The sequence below is a fragment of the Hyla sarda genome, chromosome 6 (assembly GCF_029499605.1).
Source record: "Hyla sarda isolate aHylSar1 chromosome 6, aHylSar1.hap1, whole genome shotgun sequence".
NCBI classification, from domain to species: Eukaryota; Metazoa; Chordata; class Amphibia; order Anura; family Hylidae; genus Hyla; species Hyla sarda.
In genome coordinates this window covers 103598929-103619115 of record NC_079194.1, presented here as the reverse complement: position 1 = coordinate 103619115, position 20187 = coordinate 103598929, and the positions used below count along the sequence as shown (strand labels likewise).

The window sequence follows — 20187 nt, the reverse complement described above, 5'->3', positions numbered from 1 at the left end:
AATGGACGTCGTGCTTGGTATTAGATGAGCTAAAGCACTCCTACCGGCATCGGGCTTCTTGGCTAGAAGCCGATATACAATATGGAAGGACAATGTGGGAAAAAAACCGGGTATAGTGGAGGCGCTGCTCAGAAGGCGAAATTACAGGATAGACTCAGGCGGTGCAGGACAACAAAATTTTAATAAGAATGTTTAGGACAACGCGTTTCGGCATCTGCTGATGCTTTCCTCAGGTCCACTTAGCAGTTCCCAAACTTCATTGTTGTTCAGTGTAGAAGTGCTGGATCGTGATCCTGCGTAGCGTCTGCACCGCTGCTGGTATGACGGTGCAGACGCTAAGCAGGATCACGATCCAGCACTTCTACACTGAACAACAATGAAGTTCGGGAATTGCTAAGTGGACCTGAGGAAGGCATCAGCAGATGCCGAAACGCGTTGTCCTAAACATTCTTGATAACATTTTGTTGTCCTGCACCGCCTGAATCTATCCTGTAATTTCGCCTTCTGAGCAGCGCCCCCACTATACCCGTTTTTTTTTCCCACATTGTCCTTCCCTATGGACAACAGTGCACTGCACATTAGAAAAAAAGACTTGCCTTCTTTTATACACAGACTGACACAAAGAATGGTATGAGATAGATAGACCACTTAATAGACAGATTGTAAGATAGATAGAACACTTAATAGAGGCAGACAGTATCAGGTCAATTACCATTTACAATAAATATCATCACTAGACATGGATTACAAATAACTAACTCAGATTATTACAGGTTAATGAATACATTATAATTAATAATGCACATAAACAAATAACATTGTAACAATAGGCAACCATTATACTGTATACAAATATTGCTGCTGACTGTATGGTATTATATAAAGCCTACAATATAGCAATAGCTTACTTAATTGCATTCACAAAGATTCAAGGCAAAAACAACCAGTGATGTTGGTTTCCTCTGAGAACCCTGAAGAAAAATTTGTCAAAATAAGTGACCCTAGAAGTGTCACCCCATTTCCCACTACAGTAGTACTAAGCATACTTAAGGGCTACTCTGCCACTAGACATCTTATCCCCTACCCAGCCCCCACAATCTCGGCTGTGGCACCCCAGACATCTGGTGAATGGAGCGAACTTCGAGGCGGAGGCTCGTGACATCACAGCCCGCCCCGCTCATGATATCACGGCCATGCCCCCTCAATGCAAGTCTATGGAAGGAGGCGTGATGGCTGTCAAGCCTCTTCCCATACAACTGCAATGGGGGCGTGGTCATGATGTCATGAGCGGGGTGTGGCCATGATGTCATGAGCAGGGTGTGACCATGACATCACGAGCCTCCGGCGCTGCACAAAACGCTCTAAATTAACGCCGGGTGCAGCATGGATATCACGGGGGTCAGCAGCGGTGGGACTCCCGCGATCAGATATCTTATCCCCTATCCTTTAGATAGGGCATAAAATGTCTAGTGGCAGAGTACCCCTTTAATGTGTTCATAATAGGATATTGTGGAACATTAGCTCAATGGACAGTTGGATAGTGTCAAAATGGATGTCCAAGACAGGGACAGGTGATAAAATATAAACAGGGCTTCTCCTTTTTTATTTGTCAGTAACAAAACAAATAGCATCTTAAAATTCATGCACAAATAAATGCCAAATAAATCCTGCTTGTCCAGCACTAACTACACAAAATCTTCCCTATCTATACAAGTGGCTTACTACCAGCCCCCAAACAAAATAGTCACCAAAACTGTGTTACCCTTTTTTTGAGGCTGCCCAACTCAGGAATCCAACTCTCATCAGAGGTTCCTCACAGCCACTCAGTGCAGACTTGGTTACACCTTTTGTACGCAATGTATTAATCAGTCTCAGCACCTGTGCCAACCTGAAAATCTGAAGAAAGACCCCACTGCTAAAGCTGATGGTTTTGCTCCCATAAAAGTCTAGGCCCAATAACATGACTTACCGAGTTCGCTTGCAAGCCAAATCTCGCCAAGGATTTTAACTATTTCCCAGGTCTCATCCAGCTTTCCATGGATAAGATATGTGCTTCCTAAAACCTGGTATCTACACACGGTATCTTAAAGGGGTATTCCAGGCCAAAACTTTTTTTAATATATCAACTGGCTCTGGAAAGTTAAACAGATTTGTAAATTACTTCTATTAAAAAATCTTAATCCTTCCAATAGTTATTAGCTTCTGAAGTTGAGTTGTTGTTTTCTGTCTAACTGCTCTCTGATGACTCACATCCCGGGAGCTGTGCAGTTCCTATGGGGATATTCTCCCATCATGCAAGGGATATTCTCCCATCATGCACAGCTCCCGGGGACGTGACAATAACTATAGGAAGGATTAAGAGTTTATAATAGAAGTAATTTACAAATCTGTTTAACTTTCCGGAGCCAGTTGATATATATAAAAAAAGGTTTTGCCTGGAATACCCCTTTAACCCTTTAGGGACTCAGCCCATTTTCCCCTTAAGGACTCAGCCCTTTTTTGCAATTCTTACCACTGTCATTTATGCATTAATAACTCTAGGATGCTTTTACCTTTTATTCTGATTCAGAGAATGTTTTTTCGTGACATATTCTACTTTAGCATAGTGGTAAATTTTTGTCATTACTTGCATCCTTACTTGGTGAAAAATCCCAAAATTTCATGAAAATTTTGAAAATTTAGACTTTTTTGAACTTTGAAACTCCCTGCTTGAAAGGAAAATGGACATTCCAAATAAATTATATATTGATTCACAAACACAATATATCTTATTTATGTTGACATCATAAAGTTGAAATGTTTTTCCTTTTTGAAGACATTAGAGGGCTTCAAAATATAACAGCATTTTTCAGAATTTTCACGAAAAATTCTAAATCAGAATTTTTCAGGTACCAGTTACGTTTTAAGTGGCTTTGAGCGGCCTTTCTGGGAGAAATACCCCATAAATTACCCCATTATAGAAACTGCACACCTCAAAGTATTCAAAACGACATTCAGAAAGTTTGTTAACCCTTTAGGTGTTCTACAGGAACAGCAGCAAAGTGGAGGAGAAAAATCCAAATCTCTATTTTTTACACTAACATGTTCATGTAGCCAAATTTTTTTCATTTTTACAAGAGTTATAAAGAGAAAAAGCCCCCCAAAATTTGTAGCCCAATTTTTCTCGAGTATGTCAAATCCTCATATGTTGACGTGAAGTGCTCTGCGGGCTATGGCTCAAGAGAGAAAGAGCAACTGTTGGATTTTGGAGGGCGAATTTTGATGTCATGGTTTTTGGGGGCATGTTGCACTTAGGAAGCTCCCATGATGCCAGAACAGCAAAAAAATTAAAAAATACATGGCACACTATTTGGTAAACTACACCCCTCAAGGAACGTAACAAGGGGTACAAGGAGCCTTAAAGGGGTACTACCGTGGAAAAGTTTTTTTTTTTTAATCAACTTTTTTTTTTAAATAAACTGGTGCCAGAAAGTTAAACAGATTTGTAAATTACTTCTATTAAAAAATCTTAATCCTTCCAGTACTTTTTAGGGGCTGTATACTACACAACCACAGTGCTCTCTGCTGACTTCTGCTGTTCATTTTAGGAACTGTCCAGAGCAGGAGAAAATCCTCATAGTAAACATATGCTGCTCTGGACAGTTCCGTAGAGGTCAGCAAAGAGCACAGTGGTCGTGACATAAGAAAAAACCAAAAAGATAAACATTTCCTCTGTAGTATACAGCGCCTAAAAAGTACTGGAAGGATTAAGATTTTTTTTGATAGAAGTAATTTACAAATCTGTTTAACTTTCTGGCACCAGTTGATAAAAAAAAAAAAAAGTTTTCCACAGTAGTACCCCTTTAACACCTCACAGGTGATTGACAGGTTTGCTTTGAAGTTGGACATGAAAATGAAAAATGTGATTCTTAACACTAAAATGATGGTATTACTCCAAATTTTTCATTTTCACATGGGGTAATAGGAGAAAATGAACCCCAAAATTTGAAGCCCAATTTCTCCCGAGTAAGGAAATAACCTATATGTAGACGTAAAGTGCTCTGCTGCCGCACTACAGGTCTCATAACAGAAGAAGTGCGATTGGGCTTTTGGAGAGAGAATTTTACGAAAATGTTTTTTGGGGGGCATGTCGCATTTAGGAAGCCCCCATGGTGCCAGAACAGCAAAAAAAAAAAAAAAAAAAAAAACACATGGCAACTATTTGGGAAACTACACCCCTCAAGGAATGTAACAAGGGGTATAGTGAGCCTTAACCACAGGTGATTAACAAAAGTTTGTCAAAGTGGGACGTGAAAATGAAAAATTAGATTTTTTCACAAAAATGCTGGTATTACCCCAAATTTTTCATTTTCACAAGGGTAATAGGAAAAACAGCCCCCCAAAATTTGTAACCCCATTTCTTCTGAGTAAGGAAATATCCCATATGTGGATGTAAAGAGCTCTGCGGGCACATTACAGGGCTCAGAAAAGAAGGAGCGCCATTGGGCTTTTGAAGAGAGAATTTGGTTGGTATAGAAGTCTGGGGGCCATGTGTGTTTACAAAGCCCCCATGGTGCCAGAACAGTGCGCCCCCCCCCCTCCCACATATGACCCTATTTTGGAAACTACACCCCAGTGAGCATTTACACCCCACTGGCATTTGACAAATCTTTGGAACAGAAGGCTGTGCAAATGAAAAAAAAATGTTTTCATTTTCATGGACCACTGTTCATAAAATGTGTCAGACACCTGTTGGGCATAAATGCTCAATGCACCCTTTATTACATTCCGTGAGGGGCGTAGTTTCCAAACAATATGTGGGGGGGGCCCACTGTTCTGGCACCATGGGGGCTTTGTAAACGCACATGGACTTCAATTCCAGCCAAATTCTCTCTTCAAAAGCCCAATGGCGCTCCTTCTCTTCTAAGCCATGTAGTGCGCCCGCAGAGTACTTTAAATCCACATATGGGGTACTTATATACTCAGAAGAAATGGGGTTACAAATTTTGGGGGGCTTTTTCTCCTATTACCCCTTGTGAAAATGAAACATTTGGGGTAACGCCAGCATTTTAGTGAAAAAAAAAACATTTAATTTTCACGTCCAACTTTAATGAAAATTTGTCAAACACCTGTGGAGTGTCAAAGGGGTTCTCCACTGCCCTGCCTTCCGGAGCTCAGCTCGCAGCGTCCGGAAGTTTATTACTCCGAACGCTGTGTGTGGGATTTCCGTGTTCGAGGCCACCCCCTCGTAACGTCATGCCCGCCCCCTCGTGACGTCACGCCCGCCCCCTCAACGAAAGTCTATGGGAAGGGGGCGCAACCGTTTTTAAGGCTCACTATACCCCTTGTTACATTCCGTGAGCGGTGTAGTTTCCAAAATGGGGTCACCTCTCCAGCTGTTGCAAAGCTACAACTCTCAGCATGAACTGACAGACTGTGCATGTTGGGAGTTGTAGTTTTGCCACAGCTGGAGGCACACTGGTGAGGAAACACTGAGTAAGGTAATAGACAAACTGAGTGCTTCCCCACCAGTGTGCCTCCAGCTGTTACAAAACTACAACTCCCAGCATGCACTGTCTGTCAGTGCATGCCGAGTTAGGTTCTGTTACCTAACTTTGTGTTTCCTCCCCAGTGTGCCTGCAGCTGTGGAAAAACTACAACTCCCAGCATGCACTGACAGACCGTGCATGCTGGGAGTTTTAGTTATGCAACAGCTGTAGGCACGCAACTACAAATCCCAGCATGCCCAGACAACAAATGGCTGTGTGGGCATGCTGTATGTTGTAGTTTTGCAAGATCTGAAGGGCCACAGCTGTGATCCTCCAGACCTCTTACCCAGATCACCGCCGCTGAAGTTCTGCGCCACCGTCGCCATGATATAAGGATCGCCACTGCCGAATGACGTCATTGCCGCCTGGACCTGGATCGGGTGAGCAGCACCGTTCCCCCACTCTGCCCCGTTTCCCCGCTCTGCCCGGACAATCGCACAGATAGGAGGGGTGGTACCCCTGCCACCTCACTCCTATTCCTTCAGTAGGACCGGGGCTGTGTCAGGCAGCCCCGATCCCCCTTATTTTCTGGGTCACCGGAGACCCGTAATCGCTGCAAGTCATTGCCGATATGTCACGGGATGCCTGCTGAATGATTTCAGCAGGAATCCCGGTCCTCACCCGGCAAGCAGTAGGGACCGGAATTCCCACGGGCGTATAGGTACGCTCTGGGTCCTTAAGGATCGGGGATGCAGGGCGTATGCATATGCCCTGCGTCCCCAAGAGGTTAAAGGGGCACTCCAGTGGAAATTTCTTTTAAAATCAACTGGTGCCAGAAAGTTAAAACAGATTTGTAAATTACTTCTATTTAAAAGTCTTAATCCTTCACCTGCTGTATGCTCCACGGGAAGTTATTTTCTTTTTGTATTTCTTTTCTGTCTGACCACAGTGCTCTCTGCTGACACCTTTTTCCAAGTCAGGAACTGTCCAGAGCAGAATAAAAATCCCCATAGCAAACCTCTCCTGCTCTGGACAGTTCCTGACATGGACAGGGGTGTCAGTGGAGAGCACTGTGGTCAGACAGAAAAGAAATTAAAAAAGAAAAGAACTTCCTCTGTAGTATACAGCAGCTGAAAAGTACTGGAAGGGTTATGTTTTTTAAATAGAAGTAATTTACATATCTGTTTAACTTTCTCGCACCAGTTAATTTAAAAGAAATTTGTTTTCCACCGGAGTACTCCTTTAAGGAAATATAGCGATCCCCAACGACTATTTTTGTCCCTATCTCACAATTTGTATACATCTGCATTGGTATTTCTGCTAGAAACTTTCACTGTTTTGAGGGACACCTTGCTGGAACCATACAGATTCTACTAAAAGTCAATGCAGTCTTCTGGGCACTAGTATTCATAATTTAGTAGAGCATTGGGACTTACATTATAAATCATAAACCACAAGACAAATGTAAACAAAGCCTGAGTCCTAGCAGTCAGTTATCCAATGTACATAAATGCCTTATGCTGCCATTTAACAGTAAAGTTTTGTATTTGTCAGAGTGCCAGTGTGCATCCTCACGCATGGTAGGTTCTTTTGTTGTGGATGGGATTTGTGGTAATCAAATTTCCGTTACGTTTTATTTATTGTCACAGATTTTCATGTAGGTGGCTGGTTTCCCTAAAGTTTTCTTTTTGACCAACACTATTATATTGCAGTGAAGTAAATTGTTGGGAAACATGGCCTTTAAAATTCTTGCTGGACCTTTTGTACAATTTAGCAAAAAAAAAAAATCTTACTTTATGAAAAATAGGCATTAATATATTTTGGGTGACACTCAAAGAATTTATGAAATGTAACAAGTTATGCAAATTTAGGTCGAATGCCAACCACTAGGTTGAATGCCAACTACCCATTTAGGTAATAATCAATTATAGCTCCTTATTATCTCATCATTAAATTTCCACTGACACAGATCTAATTTATTACCATCTCATTTTACTAGCATTAATTAGGAGCCATCACTTCCTACTCAGCATTCCTCTTGCTGGCTTGTCATTAAAATGAGTTTTAGTCACTAACAAAATCCTTGCTGTAAATTAAACTCCAAAATACTTTCTTTCCAGTTACCCATAGAAGTAAGTCCTTCGGGATGGAAATCATTAAACGTCTGTACGGCACAAATGGACCATTAATTTAAAAACTGTACAAAAAACATTTACATTCACATACTTGTAACACTTCCTATATTTTCTTATAATGCTTTGCTTTATTTTTTAATTGAAATAGACTAAAGGGGCTCTCAATTTATTAGCAAATTCTATGCTAACAGAGAGGTAGCTCTCCGTTCAGGACCCTCATCTGTTGGCCAGAATGGAAAATCAGCTACAGGCTTTCCAGTTCGTTAAGCTGTTTTCGAGCATGAAAAAAAAAAAACAGATCAAAACTAGTCAATTTTTTCAGTAGTTTTTTGCATTCATTCCATTATTTCAACAGTTTTTGGTCCATTTTTCCACCATACAACCGTCTTGTTAGAGCTCATTACACAACCCAAAAAACAGTGTGATAATGCAGCCACAAAAAGCATCTCTCATTCTGGAGGACCCATTATGTCCATGCATCACAGGGACAACCCACTGGCTTCATTGGGTACTGTTCATAAATGAATAAACATTTACTTACTTCCAGAGCTCTTGCGGTGCCTCCGGTGTCCTGCTCCGGTTCCCAACAGCAGTCACCTTCCTAAAGCTGCAGAGTGACTGTTGTCCATAGAAGCACCCAGGCTAGTGTGTCGCTGGATGAGAGGGGACACTGCTGCAGTTTGACACACTGGATTAGGAAGACAATCTCTACTGGGGACAGGAGCCGGACACTGTATCGGGGAATGGATCTTTGACAGAGGCTGTTGGTATATACGTGGAACGGGTATTAAGGAAATTTGTAACAGCATTACCATCATATGTTTGTGATACCACAGTTTTCCTGCAGAGAATTGAGGGCATCGACATGGGCCAAGACATCTTGCTTGCAAGTATTGATGTCGAGGCCCTTTATAACTCGATACCACATGTTTGTTGACTTCGGGCAGTGGAATACTTCCTCAAAATCTAGAGAGAATTTCCACCAACCTCATAACCGGTGTGTCATCTCTCTTCTGCATTACATCTTAAACCACAACTACTTCTGTTTTGATGGGAAGATCTTTCACCAGCTCAGGGGGACCGCCATGGGAAGCCCATGTGCCCCCACATACGCAAATATCCTCCTGGGCTGGTGGGAAGACATCGTAGTCTTTTCACCAGACGAGTGTACCTGGACCCATTATATCACCCTTTGGGCTGGTACGCATGAGAACTTTCTGGCCTTTATGGAACATCTCAATAATAACAATTTAGGTTTGTGATTTACCCACGAGATTAATGGAGAAACCTTGGCCTTTTTGGATGTACGTGTCTCAAAAAATCAGGAGGGTGGTTTGTCATCTACGTTATTTCGTAAGTCCACTGTGACCAACAGTTTATTACATTGGTCCAGCTTCCACCCTCCCGCCCTGAAAAAGGGCATCCCTAAGGGCTAATATCTTCGGGTCTGTAGGAATTGTTCCACGGACCACAATTTCTTTCATGAGGCCGGCAAGCTCAGGGACAGGTTCCAACAGTGGGGCTATCCCAGAAATGTATCAAAATGCACGTGATAAAAATTGGATGGACCTGTTGGTACCCCCCCCCCAACCAACAAATGGGTTTATGCTAATTATTGGCACATATGATACTAACAAATCTGAAGTCCTAAATATCCTCCAAAAAAATTGGTCCATCTTACAGGCGGACCCCCTTCCTGACCAGGTTGTATCAGATCGTCCACTGGTCACATATAGAAGAGGGCACAATTTGGGCGGTCATCTCACTCATAGCCACTATACTCGACCTACACCCCCTGGTACCTGGCTAGATCGCTGAAGAGTGGGAAACTTTAGATGTAGTGGCTGCAAAGCTTGTTCTTTTATGTGTAAAACCAAAATTAACCTCAGCTCCATGACTGGGGAGTCTTTTTTTCTGAGGGACTTTGTGAATTGCTGTACAAAGGGCTTAGTTTACTTGTGCCAATGTGGGTGCCCAAAATATTATATTGTTAAGACTATTAGGGAGTTCCGCCATCGGATATGTGAACATATCAACAACATTTTACATCAGCGGGACACACCCTTGGCGAGACACATACATGATACACATGGAGGAGACCCGAAAGTTTGCACTTTAGTGGCCCTAGAGGTTATCTGTCCCTCCTCAAGAGGGGGGATCTAGACAAATGTCTACTTTAAAAAGGAGACCTCCTGGATTTATAGTTTCAGGTCAACAGCCCCAAAGGGCCCTTAATGAAAATCTTTTACCTCTTTCATTTAGATTCCGTGTTGCTCTTTATTTTCAGTGGTGTAGCCTGAGGCAGAGTGTGATCATACACTTCTGTCCCCCAGAAGTTGTCAGGACTACATGAGTGTCCAAATCCTGCCTTCATTGACACGTGATAGTGTCTTCTTTTTCATAACTGTGGAGTATAATAATTCCACAGGATTGGACTTTATATCTGAGATGGTGCCACTGCCCATATAATAGATTATGTTGGTCTTATGGGTAATTTTTTTCTCTCCCCCCCCCCCCTCCTGTGTTTACATACATGGTTGCCTTTTTTTAAATATATTAGCTATATCAGCATTTACTTCTCCCCCTTTCGGTGCTCACATACATAGCTGTCACCTTATTATAGCAAATAATCTATATTTGCTTTTATGTCTATTACTGCTTTAACATACATTTTACTAGGTCTGCCGCTTTAAAAAGGGAGTTACTATACTTCATTAGCCAGGGGGCAGAGTTTTCACATTATCAGTGACGCCCAGGTCGCACGTCACCCAGATATGCGAGTTACCTGCCGGATCATGTGATCCGGGATGGGCATCTTTATCTGACGCGACCGGGCACGTGACAGCACACAGTATGTGATCATGTGACCACATGGGGATTCCGGCACCGGAAGTGACGCGCTATCTGGAGTCTGACGTGTATTACGGGTGGAGGAGCGCTCCAGCCATGATCCAATTGAGGTGAGTGCATCCAAATGGATGTTGATATTATTGGCTCAGTCAACTTGGGGAAGGGATGAGAACCAACATTGGACAGTACCAACATGGCCACCAGCAGTCTCCATCTGTTCTGCTCTATATCGGCCATCAGGGATCGCCCTCTTGACACTAAGCAGCCCCCATATTGTCCTCTGAAGAGCAGGGGGGGGGGGTGAAACACGTCTACATGTTGGATTCTGACCATGGTTTTGGTGCAGCATTTGGCATCTTTTTTTGCTTGATGGCATTGGGACCCCTGTGGAACCTTTTTAATGGTTACATTAAACGTTAAGTTTTAGTGTATTTTTTTTATATCCTACATTTTTTATGTGGCCATAATTAGAATGGCCAGAGTTTTCCTTTAATGAACTGTCCCCCTGAGAGTATTCACCTGTGCCAAATCCCACACTTTTCCCCTGCTCTGTCATCTTCTAGTTAGGCCTGTCCAGAGCAGAATGATGCAGGCAGCACTAAAGGAAGTTCTTAGCTGCTAAAGGAGGTGTTCCTTTGCTATGGCTAGCATTCAGTTATTCAATTGTATCAGGGTCTTAACCCCTTCCCACCACAGGTTGCATGTATATGTCCTTGCAACTGACATGTTCCTACAACATTAACCCCATAGGTTCCGTGAACAGTCCTGATTACGGCTTGTATAGGATTGCCAGGGGGAGGGGGCTCCTCCTGTCTCCCATCAGAAACACCGCAATGAGCTCGCTGGGTCCCGATGGTTGCCATGGCAGAGGGAGGCCAGTTTACTGCATCCTATCTGCTAAGTACAGCAGCCTGTGAGGTCCACAGGCTGGCTCGCACAGGCTGAGTGTCAGTGTAATACAGTTACGCTGTTCTGCAGTACAGATGTACTGCAGCATAATATAATAGGTAAAATTTAATTTAAAAAAAAGTTTATTATTAAATAAATGTGTAAAAAATTTATAAAAATGAATGCCCGTTTCCCAATAAAGCCCTGTATTCTCTCTCTCCCCCCCCCCCCCCTCAAAGAAAAACAACCAAAAACTACATAACAGGTGTTTCCGTTAAATATAACAATTTTAATTGTACCGTATATTTCCATTAAATATAACATAATTTTAACCATACAGTGAACGCCACGAAACAAAATAAAAAAAATTAAAAACTCCAGAAAATGTCCAGTTATTCATAAAACTGCTGCATGTGTCAACAAAAATTCAAAGTACAATATGTCACGAAAAAACAAACTCGCTTTGCTTAGAAAAGCATTTCAAAGTTATTGCAACTTAAAGAGACAAGTCAGATTTAAAAATGTGGCCCTGTCATTAAGGTAAAAAATGTGGGGCATCCTTGAGGGGTTAAAGACACAGGTACAATTGATTCCAGAAAGAGCAGAGGTCTCTTACCACATCCTGGAGCTGGCTAGAGGTAGTGGAGGCCCAAGAGTGTGCAGCGCATGGACCCTGGATCTCTGGGTGGGCCCTTTTTTTTATCACTAGGCCTTGAGGGGGAGCAGGCTTTTCTTTTTGCAATAACCCTTGGGCCCTGCACTAGATATAACACATTGCAACTGTTTTGTCTGTTGTGTTATGTTAAAGGAATACTCCATTGGCCAGCGTTCGGAACATTTAATTCCAAACGCTGTGTGCGTGCTGTGGGGGTCGGCCACGCCCCCTCGTGATCTCACACCAGGCTCCCTCAATGAAAGTCTGTGGGAGGGGGCGTGATGTCGGTCACGTCCCCTCCCATAGAATTGCACTGAGGGGGCATGACGTGATGTCACAAGGGGGCATGGCTGACCCTGCAGCGCACACACAGTGTTCAGAACTAAATGTTCAGAACGCTGGCCAGTGGAGTACCCCTTTAACTTTAAAAGGACCCTTGTAAGTAAAAAATTGACAGCTCTAAGTAAATTGTCTAAAAATGCTCCTAAACTATACCGTGGATAAGTTTGGCATGGTAATATAAGATGTGTTCTTACCTTTAAAGAATTACTGCAGAGAGTCCAAGAAACACAAGAGTTGAATCTATGTATTTTACTGAATGGTAATACATTAAACAAATTGTCTTTAACATTATAATAATACATTTGCAAGAAGAACAACCCAGGCCATGGAGCTGTGATATTAATGACCTTCCATTAACCTTATGAAAGTATAAATGGAATATAATTTTTTTTAAAGACCCTTTCTGTCATACGTTAATGTTACATGACATTTTGTCTAATGACAATATAACCTTGGGCACCTCTCCCTTATCGTAAAATGTACTTCACAAATCAAAACATTGATTGTCCTGTCAAAAGCCTAGCAACAAATCCATATGTTAAAAGAGATTATGTTGAGTAAAATAGGACATTATGCTTCATTACCTGCTATGACACCGACACAGATATATAGTTGTATGATACTGGTGCAGAAAGTGGCTAAAATCATGCCGATACCACTTAGGAGACCACCAGCTATAACCACAGGTCTGCTACCATATCGGTTTACCAGAATACTGCTGACAGGACCTAAAAAAACAAAAACATAGTATAAGAAAAACAAAGATTAAATACAATTCACTAACACATTTTTTACATTCAACAACATTAGAACCCAATCGAAAACTGACAGTTTTGCTTTATTGTCACTAAACCTCATTTAATAAAAAATCTTCCAGTTTAGAACATTTGCAAGAAAGCCAATTGGAGTCAATGTTCTCCCAAACCTTTTGATTTCAGCGGTAGGCCTACCCAAAGGCTGTATCTTAAAGAAGCACTTTAGATTTTTTCTTTATCATTATTATTATATAGTGCAGCACAGGTTATGGGAGCAGAAGTTAACAATTCAAAATTTCACTTCTTGATGGTGTATTCACACGTACAGTATTCTGTGCAGATTTGATGCTGTGTTCAGTCATTTAGTTTACATTAAAATCTGCAGCATAAATCCTGTGCATCAAATCTCTGCAGAATACTGAACATGTGAATAGACCTTGAAAAGGAAAAAGCCTATTTTTAAATACTCTATATTATGAGTTAATGCATGAGGAGGTGGTTTCTCGTTCCTGACCTCCAAAAATTAGGCAAAGCTTAGAGTGGCTACAAAGAACGTCTCTTTCACCCTCTCACTATGGCCTGTTATTATAAGAAGAGACCAACACGGGGATGCTTAGTGTATTATCGCTTAAATCCATCAGGAGTTAAAAAAAACACTTGGGGCACAGTAAGGCCATAGTTAGTGGCTGCTCACCTGGAGCAAATAAAAAACTTGCATATCTACCCACAAATAGGGTTACAATGGGTGCTGGAAAAGGTGATGTGCCCCGGGTCCCAGGGAGAGGATGAACCAATCCTGACTGAAGCAGTAGTAGTGGAAGGAGAAAAATGACCCTTGAAGAGGCGCTGCTAGTTCCACAATGAAATCCACAAACCAGACCAGAGAAGTAGCTTAGGCTGGGTTCAAACCACATTTTTGCAACACAGTTCCCATATATGTTTTCAATTTGAAAACCGTACGGAACCGTATTGAAAACCGTATGCCAAAAGATGCATCAAGTTATGTCCATTTTGCATCCTGTATGGTTTTGTCAGTTTTTCTCCCGTAGCCAAAACCGTAGCCTACCACAGTGTTTGGTCCGGGTGAAAAACCGTATTGAAGCGTATAAAATTATTTTTAACATGGGAGTTAATGGGAACCGTACAGAACCGTATGTGTGTACGGTTCCATATGGTTTTCACCAAACTTTTTTGACTTTGAACAGTTTTATTCTTGGAATTTCAATTAAACAAGTGAAACTTTATTCATAATGGAATGAAAAGTTAAAAACGTATACATTTTTTCTTAAAAAACAGATGCAAACGGACATCATTTTTCAAACCGTTTAGCGTTTTCAACCATATACGGATTTAAATTTGTACACGTTTTGATATAGATTAGTCAGGTTTTGAGGAATCCATTTTTTATCAAAAACCTGACACGGGAACTGTATTGCAAAAACGCGGTGTGAATGCAGCCTTACATAAACACTGTAGAGGTTTATTCAACAGATAATAAAATAACAAAACATGGATGACGCGTTTAAGGGGTGCCACCCCCTTCAGGTCAATGTCACTGATTTCCCACCATGTCTAAGTATTACATGGGCAGCCCTTGTTTTCAAGGGGCATCATGTACTGCCTCATTTCCCCTGTGGTGGCCCTGCAAGGCCCTACATAGAGTAGATTATCCAGAGGATTGTCTTTCTTATACTTTAACAGAAATATAAGATTGCCTTTTATAATACAAAATAAGTAAAGAAGAATCTGCAGAGAAAAGCGTAAAAAAATCTAATCAATTTGGAAGGTTTGCGGATTGTCCTTACATGCTCCGGTGATAGAAGCCGAGCACCATTACCCACAGGACAAATTACTTCTCCTCTATTGGTGCTGCAATGTGTATTGGGAATGCCAGATTACAGTGGGCAAAAAATTACCAGTCAGTGACTGAAATAGAGAGAAATTTTATATATATATATATATATATATATATTTATAATTTGTTGGTTTTTTTTTTTTTTTGGGGGGGGGGGGGGGGGCTGAAGAGAAACCAATATAATGAACAGGAAAAGAAAAGACAAAGGAAAATACTGTATACAAAGATGATATCTCAAGCATTCTACTAGAAAATGTAAATCATCCTGCATGTATATGGTATGTATGCGGTATATGCACTGTACTAAACCTGAACATAATAGCCCCAGGATGCCATTATGGTTACCAAACAACGCAATTGTATGTTTTCCATAACAATCCAAATAAAATGAGATGAGCGCTGCCCGGTAAACTAGAAATCCTGCTTACTCACTAAAATAGAAAAGATAAAACTCTCTGGAAAATTTTACCTTCCATTTTGAACAAGAAGAATAAAAAGTTATACTGAAATCACTGAAAGAATATCGTTTGTTAAAAGATTTTTCATCAAAGGCATAGTCTGGTTTCGAAAACCTGTAGTTTTTTTTTTTAGGTCATTCTCAGTTTTTAACAGATAAGTTTTTACAAAAAAACATCTGCTATAAAAGACCCCTACATTTGTTTTGTGTACGACCTTGTTCACGCTAGGGAAATTGTGCACAGAATTTCCACAAGGAAATTCCTCTCGGATTCCGCCTGCAGCAGCCTACCATTGATCTAATATTAATATTATATATATAGCACCAACAGATTGTTCAGTACTTTACTATTTTGAGGGTTTTAGACATTACAATATTACACACTAAATATTCAAGGAGGAGTGAGGGCCCTGCTCGAGAGCTTAAATGAGACCACATAGTGGCTGAATGACACAGCCTGGAGTTGGCGACAGCATGAGGAGACCTGTAGTGGCTGAATGACAGCCCTGAGTTGGCGGCAGCATGAGGAGACCATATAGAGGCTGAATGACACAGTCTGGAGGTGGCGGAAGCATGAGGAGACCATATAGTTGCAGAATGAGACAGCCTGGAGGTGGCAGCAGCATGAGGAGAACATATGGTGGCAGAATGAGACAGCCTGGAGCTGGCATCTGCATGAGGAGAACATTTGGTGGCAGTATGAGACAGCCTGGAGGTGGCATCAGTAACATCAGGAGTCCTGAAAGTGACCCGGTGACATAAAGGGGCGGTGGGTTGCAATAGCAGTACCCGGTGACAAAGGTGGGTGAAAAAAGGAGAACTTGGTATTAGATGTGTGGCTTCAGGCGGGTGGCAGGATCAGAATAGTAGCTTAGGCAGGCAGAAGAAAACAGTCACTTTTCTAAAAGTGTTAGTGCGCACAAGTATTGAGAATATGCATTACGTAAAACTTAACTTTTGATAATATTCTTAGGATAAAATATATGTACCCAAACATTTTTTGTAATCAAACAAATGGAAAGGTGAGCAAAAAAACACCATGTGCCACCTACTCCATCAAATATTGATGTGATGCCAAGACCTCTAAAAGGTGGAAGGGAACAACGTATGGTTCATTGTAAAAGGTGGGGCTAAAAACATCCCCTGTAAGGCTCTACTCTTGTATTATTAATTCCCTTCTTGGCAAGTGTTACTCGCCCTAAAAAGGGTGGTCCACACAGGAACCTCTCCCTTTTTCCACCTGCATACACTGCCATTTCCCAGGGTTTTTAGGTGGAAATAGGGATTGGTGCCGCACTAAACACCCGCTCCGATGGCACACCACTGGCCAGCTTTTCCAGGGCAAACTCTGCTAGTGGTGGCCAAGAAGTCCAGTTGATCTTCAAGGTGTGTTGGCATGGGCATGTCAAGGTGTGCCACCACCTGCTGGTTCAGGTCCTGCTCCAGGTCTATCTGCTGTTGATAACGATGGCGCAAATAAGCATCGGCCAACTGACTACGTAGGATGTCTCTGTTGTAGGTCTGTTTTTCCTCCCACTCAATGGGTGTAAAAAAGGCCCCATTTTGTGGCGGTAGTGAGGTTCCAATAAGGTGGAGAGCCAGAAGTCATTCCGCTGCTGAATGGTGACAATTTGGCGGTCACTGCGCAAGCAAGTGAGCATGCATCGTGCCATTTGTGCAAGTGACTCGGAGGGACTCCCTGCCTCCATTTTCACTGCATACTGCCACAGTGGCCCTGACAGTGGCCAACCGACTTTTTTTCTCAGATTATGCGCCTACATTTTTGTCGCATCATCCGTGCAACTAACTCTGCGCCCAAATTTTACACCACACAACCTATACTTTTGAAAACACTCTGAGTGTTTTTTTATTACAAGAAAATGGGCGTGTTCCCAACAAAAAGCAGAAATTACTCGGAGTACTTCCAAAATTACTCCTGAAAAAGCATGAGTTTGGCTCACAGAATAACCGACAGCCAAGAGGATGTGTAAAAACTACCAAAAGCAAGTAATTTTGGCAAAGGCATAGGCTTATCGTGGTGGGGAGTGCTTAAATTATTTATTTATTTATTTTTTTCATAGTTTTACAATGAAATATAAATATATATATATATATATATATATATATTTATTTTTTTTTTTTGGGTGGGGGGCTTTAAACTCCTATATTAGATGGTCTAAGTCCATTTAATTTCTTTAGTTCTATTTTGCTGCTTAATTCCCGTTAAATATTGTGTTTTGCTTTTTTGGTTTGGCATATGCTATTGAGGATTTGTATTCTATACCCATGTTTTTTAGTTTTTTTTTTCTTTTAACTCGGAGTATCTGCGACACACTTTCCTGTGTGACGAAGAAAAAAAAAACATGAAGTGGATGACCGTGTTAACCAATCGATGACGGCAGATGGGTTGCTGGTCGAGACACGACCGCTAGCTGATACCGGGAGCTCAGGCCTCTCGCTGCAACTCCTGCTGCCACTCGCCCCTAGTCTGCTGTGATCTCTGCCTGATGAATTTAGGCCTCTGCCTGTCCTCTGTGCACGTCCTGGCACTTCTCTGCCTGACATACTTAGTGCGTATATGAGGGGAGTACAATACGTTCCACTACGCTTAAAACAGTATTTGTCTTCAACACCAGCAGGTGTGTACTTTTGGCTGGACTTTCACAGTATCTAGGCCCTTAAAACTTTAACAGGAACAAAATGGTAGAGCACTTAGATGTACGTATGTGGTATGCACTTATGAGGGGAGGACAATGTGCTCCAGTATGCTTAAAACAGTATTTTTCTACAACACTAGCATGTGTGTACTTTTGCCTGGCCTTTCACAGTATCTAAGCCCTTAAGACTTTAACAGGAACAAAATGGTATACCACTTAGATGTACGCACAGGTTACACTTAGAGGGGTACTCCAGTGAAAAACTTTTTTATTTATTTTTATTTTTTTAAATCAACTGGTGCCAGAAAGTTAAACAGATTTGTAACTTACTTCTACTAAAAAAAACTCTTAATCCTTACAGTACTTATTAGCTGCTGAATACTACAGAGGAAATCCTTTTCTTTTTGGAAAACAGAGCTCTCTGCTGATATCACGAGCACAGTGCTCTCTGCTGACATCTCTGTCCATTTTAGGAACCGTCCAGAGCAGCATATGTTTGCTATGGGGATTTTCTCCTATTCTGAACAGTTCTTAAAATGGACAGAGATGTCAGCAGAGAGCACTTTGCTCGTGATGTCAGCAGAGAACTCTGTGTCCCAAAAAGAAAAGGATTTCTTCTGTAGTATTCAGCAGCTAATAAGTACTGGAAGGATTAAGATTTTTTAATAGAAGCAATTTACAAATCTGTTTAACTTTCTGGCTCCAGTTGATTAAAAAAAAAAGTTTTCCACCGGAGTACCCCTTTAACCTCTTAAATGGGTTGTGCGCTGCCCTTCCTTTTGGAGCTCCGCACGCAGCATCCGGAAGTTCATTACTCCGAACGCTGTGGGGGGGGGGGGAGGTTCCGTGTTTGCGGCCGCCGGGCGTGACGTCACGCCCGGCCCCCTCGTGATGTCACACCCGACCCCATCCAGAAGTTCATTACTCCGAACGCCGTGGGGGGGGGGGGTTCCGTGTGCGCTGCCCTGTCTTTCGGAGCTCCGCACGCAGCGCCCGGAAGTTCATTGCTCCGAACGCTGTTGGGGGGGGGAGTTCCGTGTTAGCGACCGCTGTCACGCCCCCTTCCCATAGACTTTCATTGAGGGGTCGGGCGTGACGTCACGAGGGGGCCGGGCGTGACGTCACGCCCGGCGGCAGCTAACAGCGTTCGGAGTAATGAACTTCCGGACGCTGCGTGGGGAGCTTCGAAAGGCAGGGCAGCGCACAGCCCCTTTAAGGAAGCAGGGCGTACCTGTACGCCCTGCGCCCAGTCTCGGTATATAACGCAGGGTCACGCCGTGACCCCGCATCATACCGGGCCGGTCCTGGTGGCTAATGATAGCTGGGAACCTGGGATAATAGCGTGCGGCACCAATCTTTGGGCCACGTGCTATTAACCCTTTAGACGCGGAGATCAAAGTTGATCGCCACGGCTAAAACGAAAGTGAAAGCTTACTGGCAGCTCAGTCGGGCTGATCGGGGCCATTGCAATAAAATCTTACCTGCCTCCATCGCATCCGATCGGCCTGAGATCCCGGCCCGTACGCGAAAAAATTAAAAGGTTATAGGGGTCAGGAGATGACAATTTTTAACCTATACATTTTCCTGCATGTAGTTATGATTTTTTTCAAAAGTACAACAAAATCAAACCTATATAAATAGGGCATCATTTTAACCGTATGGACCTACAGAATAAAGATAAGGTGTCATTTTTACCGAAAAATGCACTGCCTAGAAACGGAAGCCCCCAAAAATTACAAAATAACATTTTTTTGTAATTTTTTTTTCCGTTTTACCATGGATTTTTTGGTAAAATTACTAATGTCACTGCAAATTAGAATTGGTGGCACAAAAAATAAGCCATCATATGGAATTTTAGGTGCAAAATTGAAAGCGTCATGATTTTTAGAAGGTGATGAGGAAAAAATGAAAGTGCAAATACGGAAAACCCTGCGTCCTTAAGGGGTTAATAGAGGACATTTTACTTTTAGTGCTCTGCTCACCCTAACAGGCTGGTTACTGTTAGCTTTTCAGTTGTTGTACACACCAGTGCTGCAGCACACAGTCGCTGTGAGGGGTGTACAGGGGTGGCTGGCTGCTGATAAGCTGCATGTGATTCAGGGTCATTTTGCCGACCCTTATTCCC

At 42.2% G+C, this 20187-nt stretch overlaps 1 protein-coding gene across 5 annotated transcripts in view; it reads right to left on the bottom strand.

Annotated features, from left to right (window-relative positions):
- Positions 1–20187, bottom strand: part of LOC130275923 (monocarboxylate transporter 2-like) — an 88697-nt gene that overhangs the window by 5008 nt on the left and 63502 nt on the right. For all 5 annotated transcript variants that reach the window (XM_056524567.1, XM_056524565.1, XM_056524568.1 and 2 more), the window contains one exon: positions 12923–13066. In XM_056524567.1, the coding sequence (XP_056380542.1) occupies positions 12923–13066 (144 nt within the window). The remainder of the gene's footprint in view (positions 1–12922; positions 13067–20187) is intronic.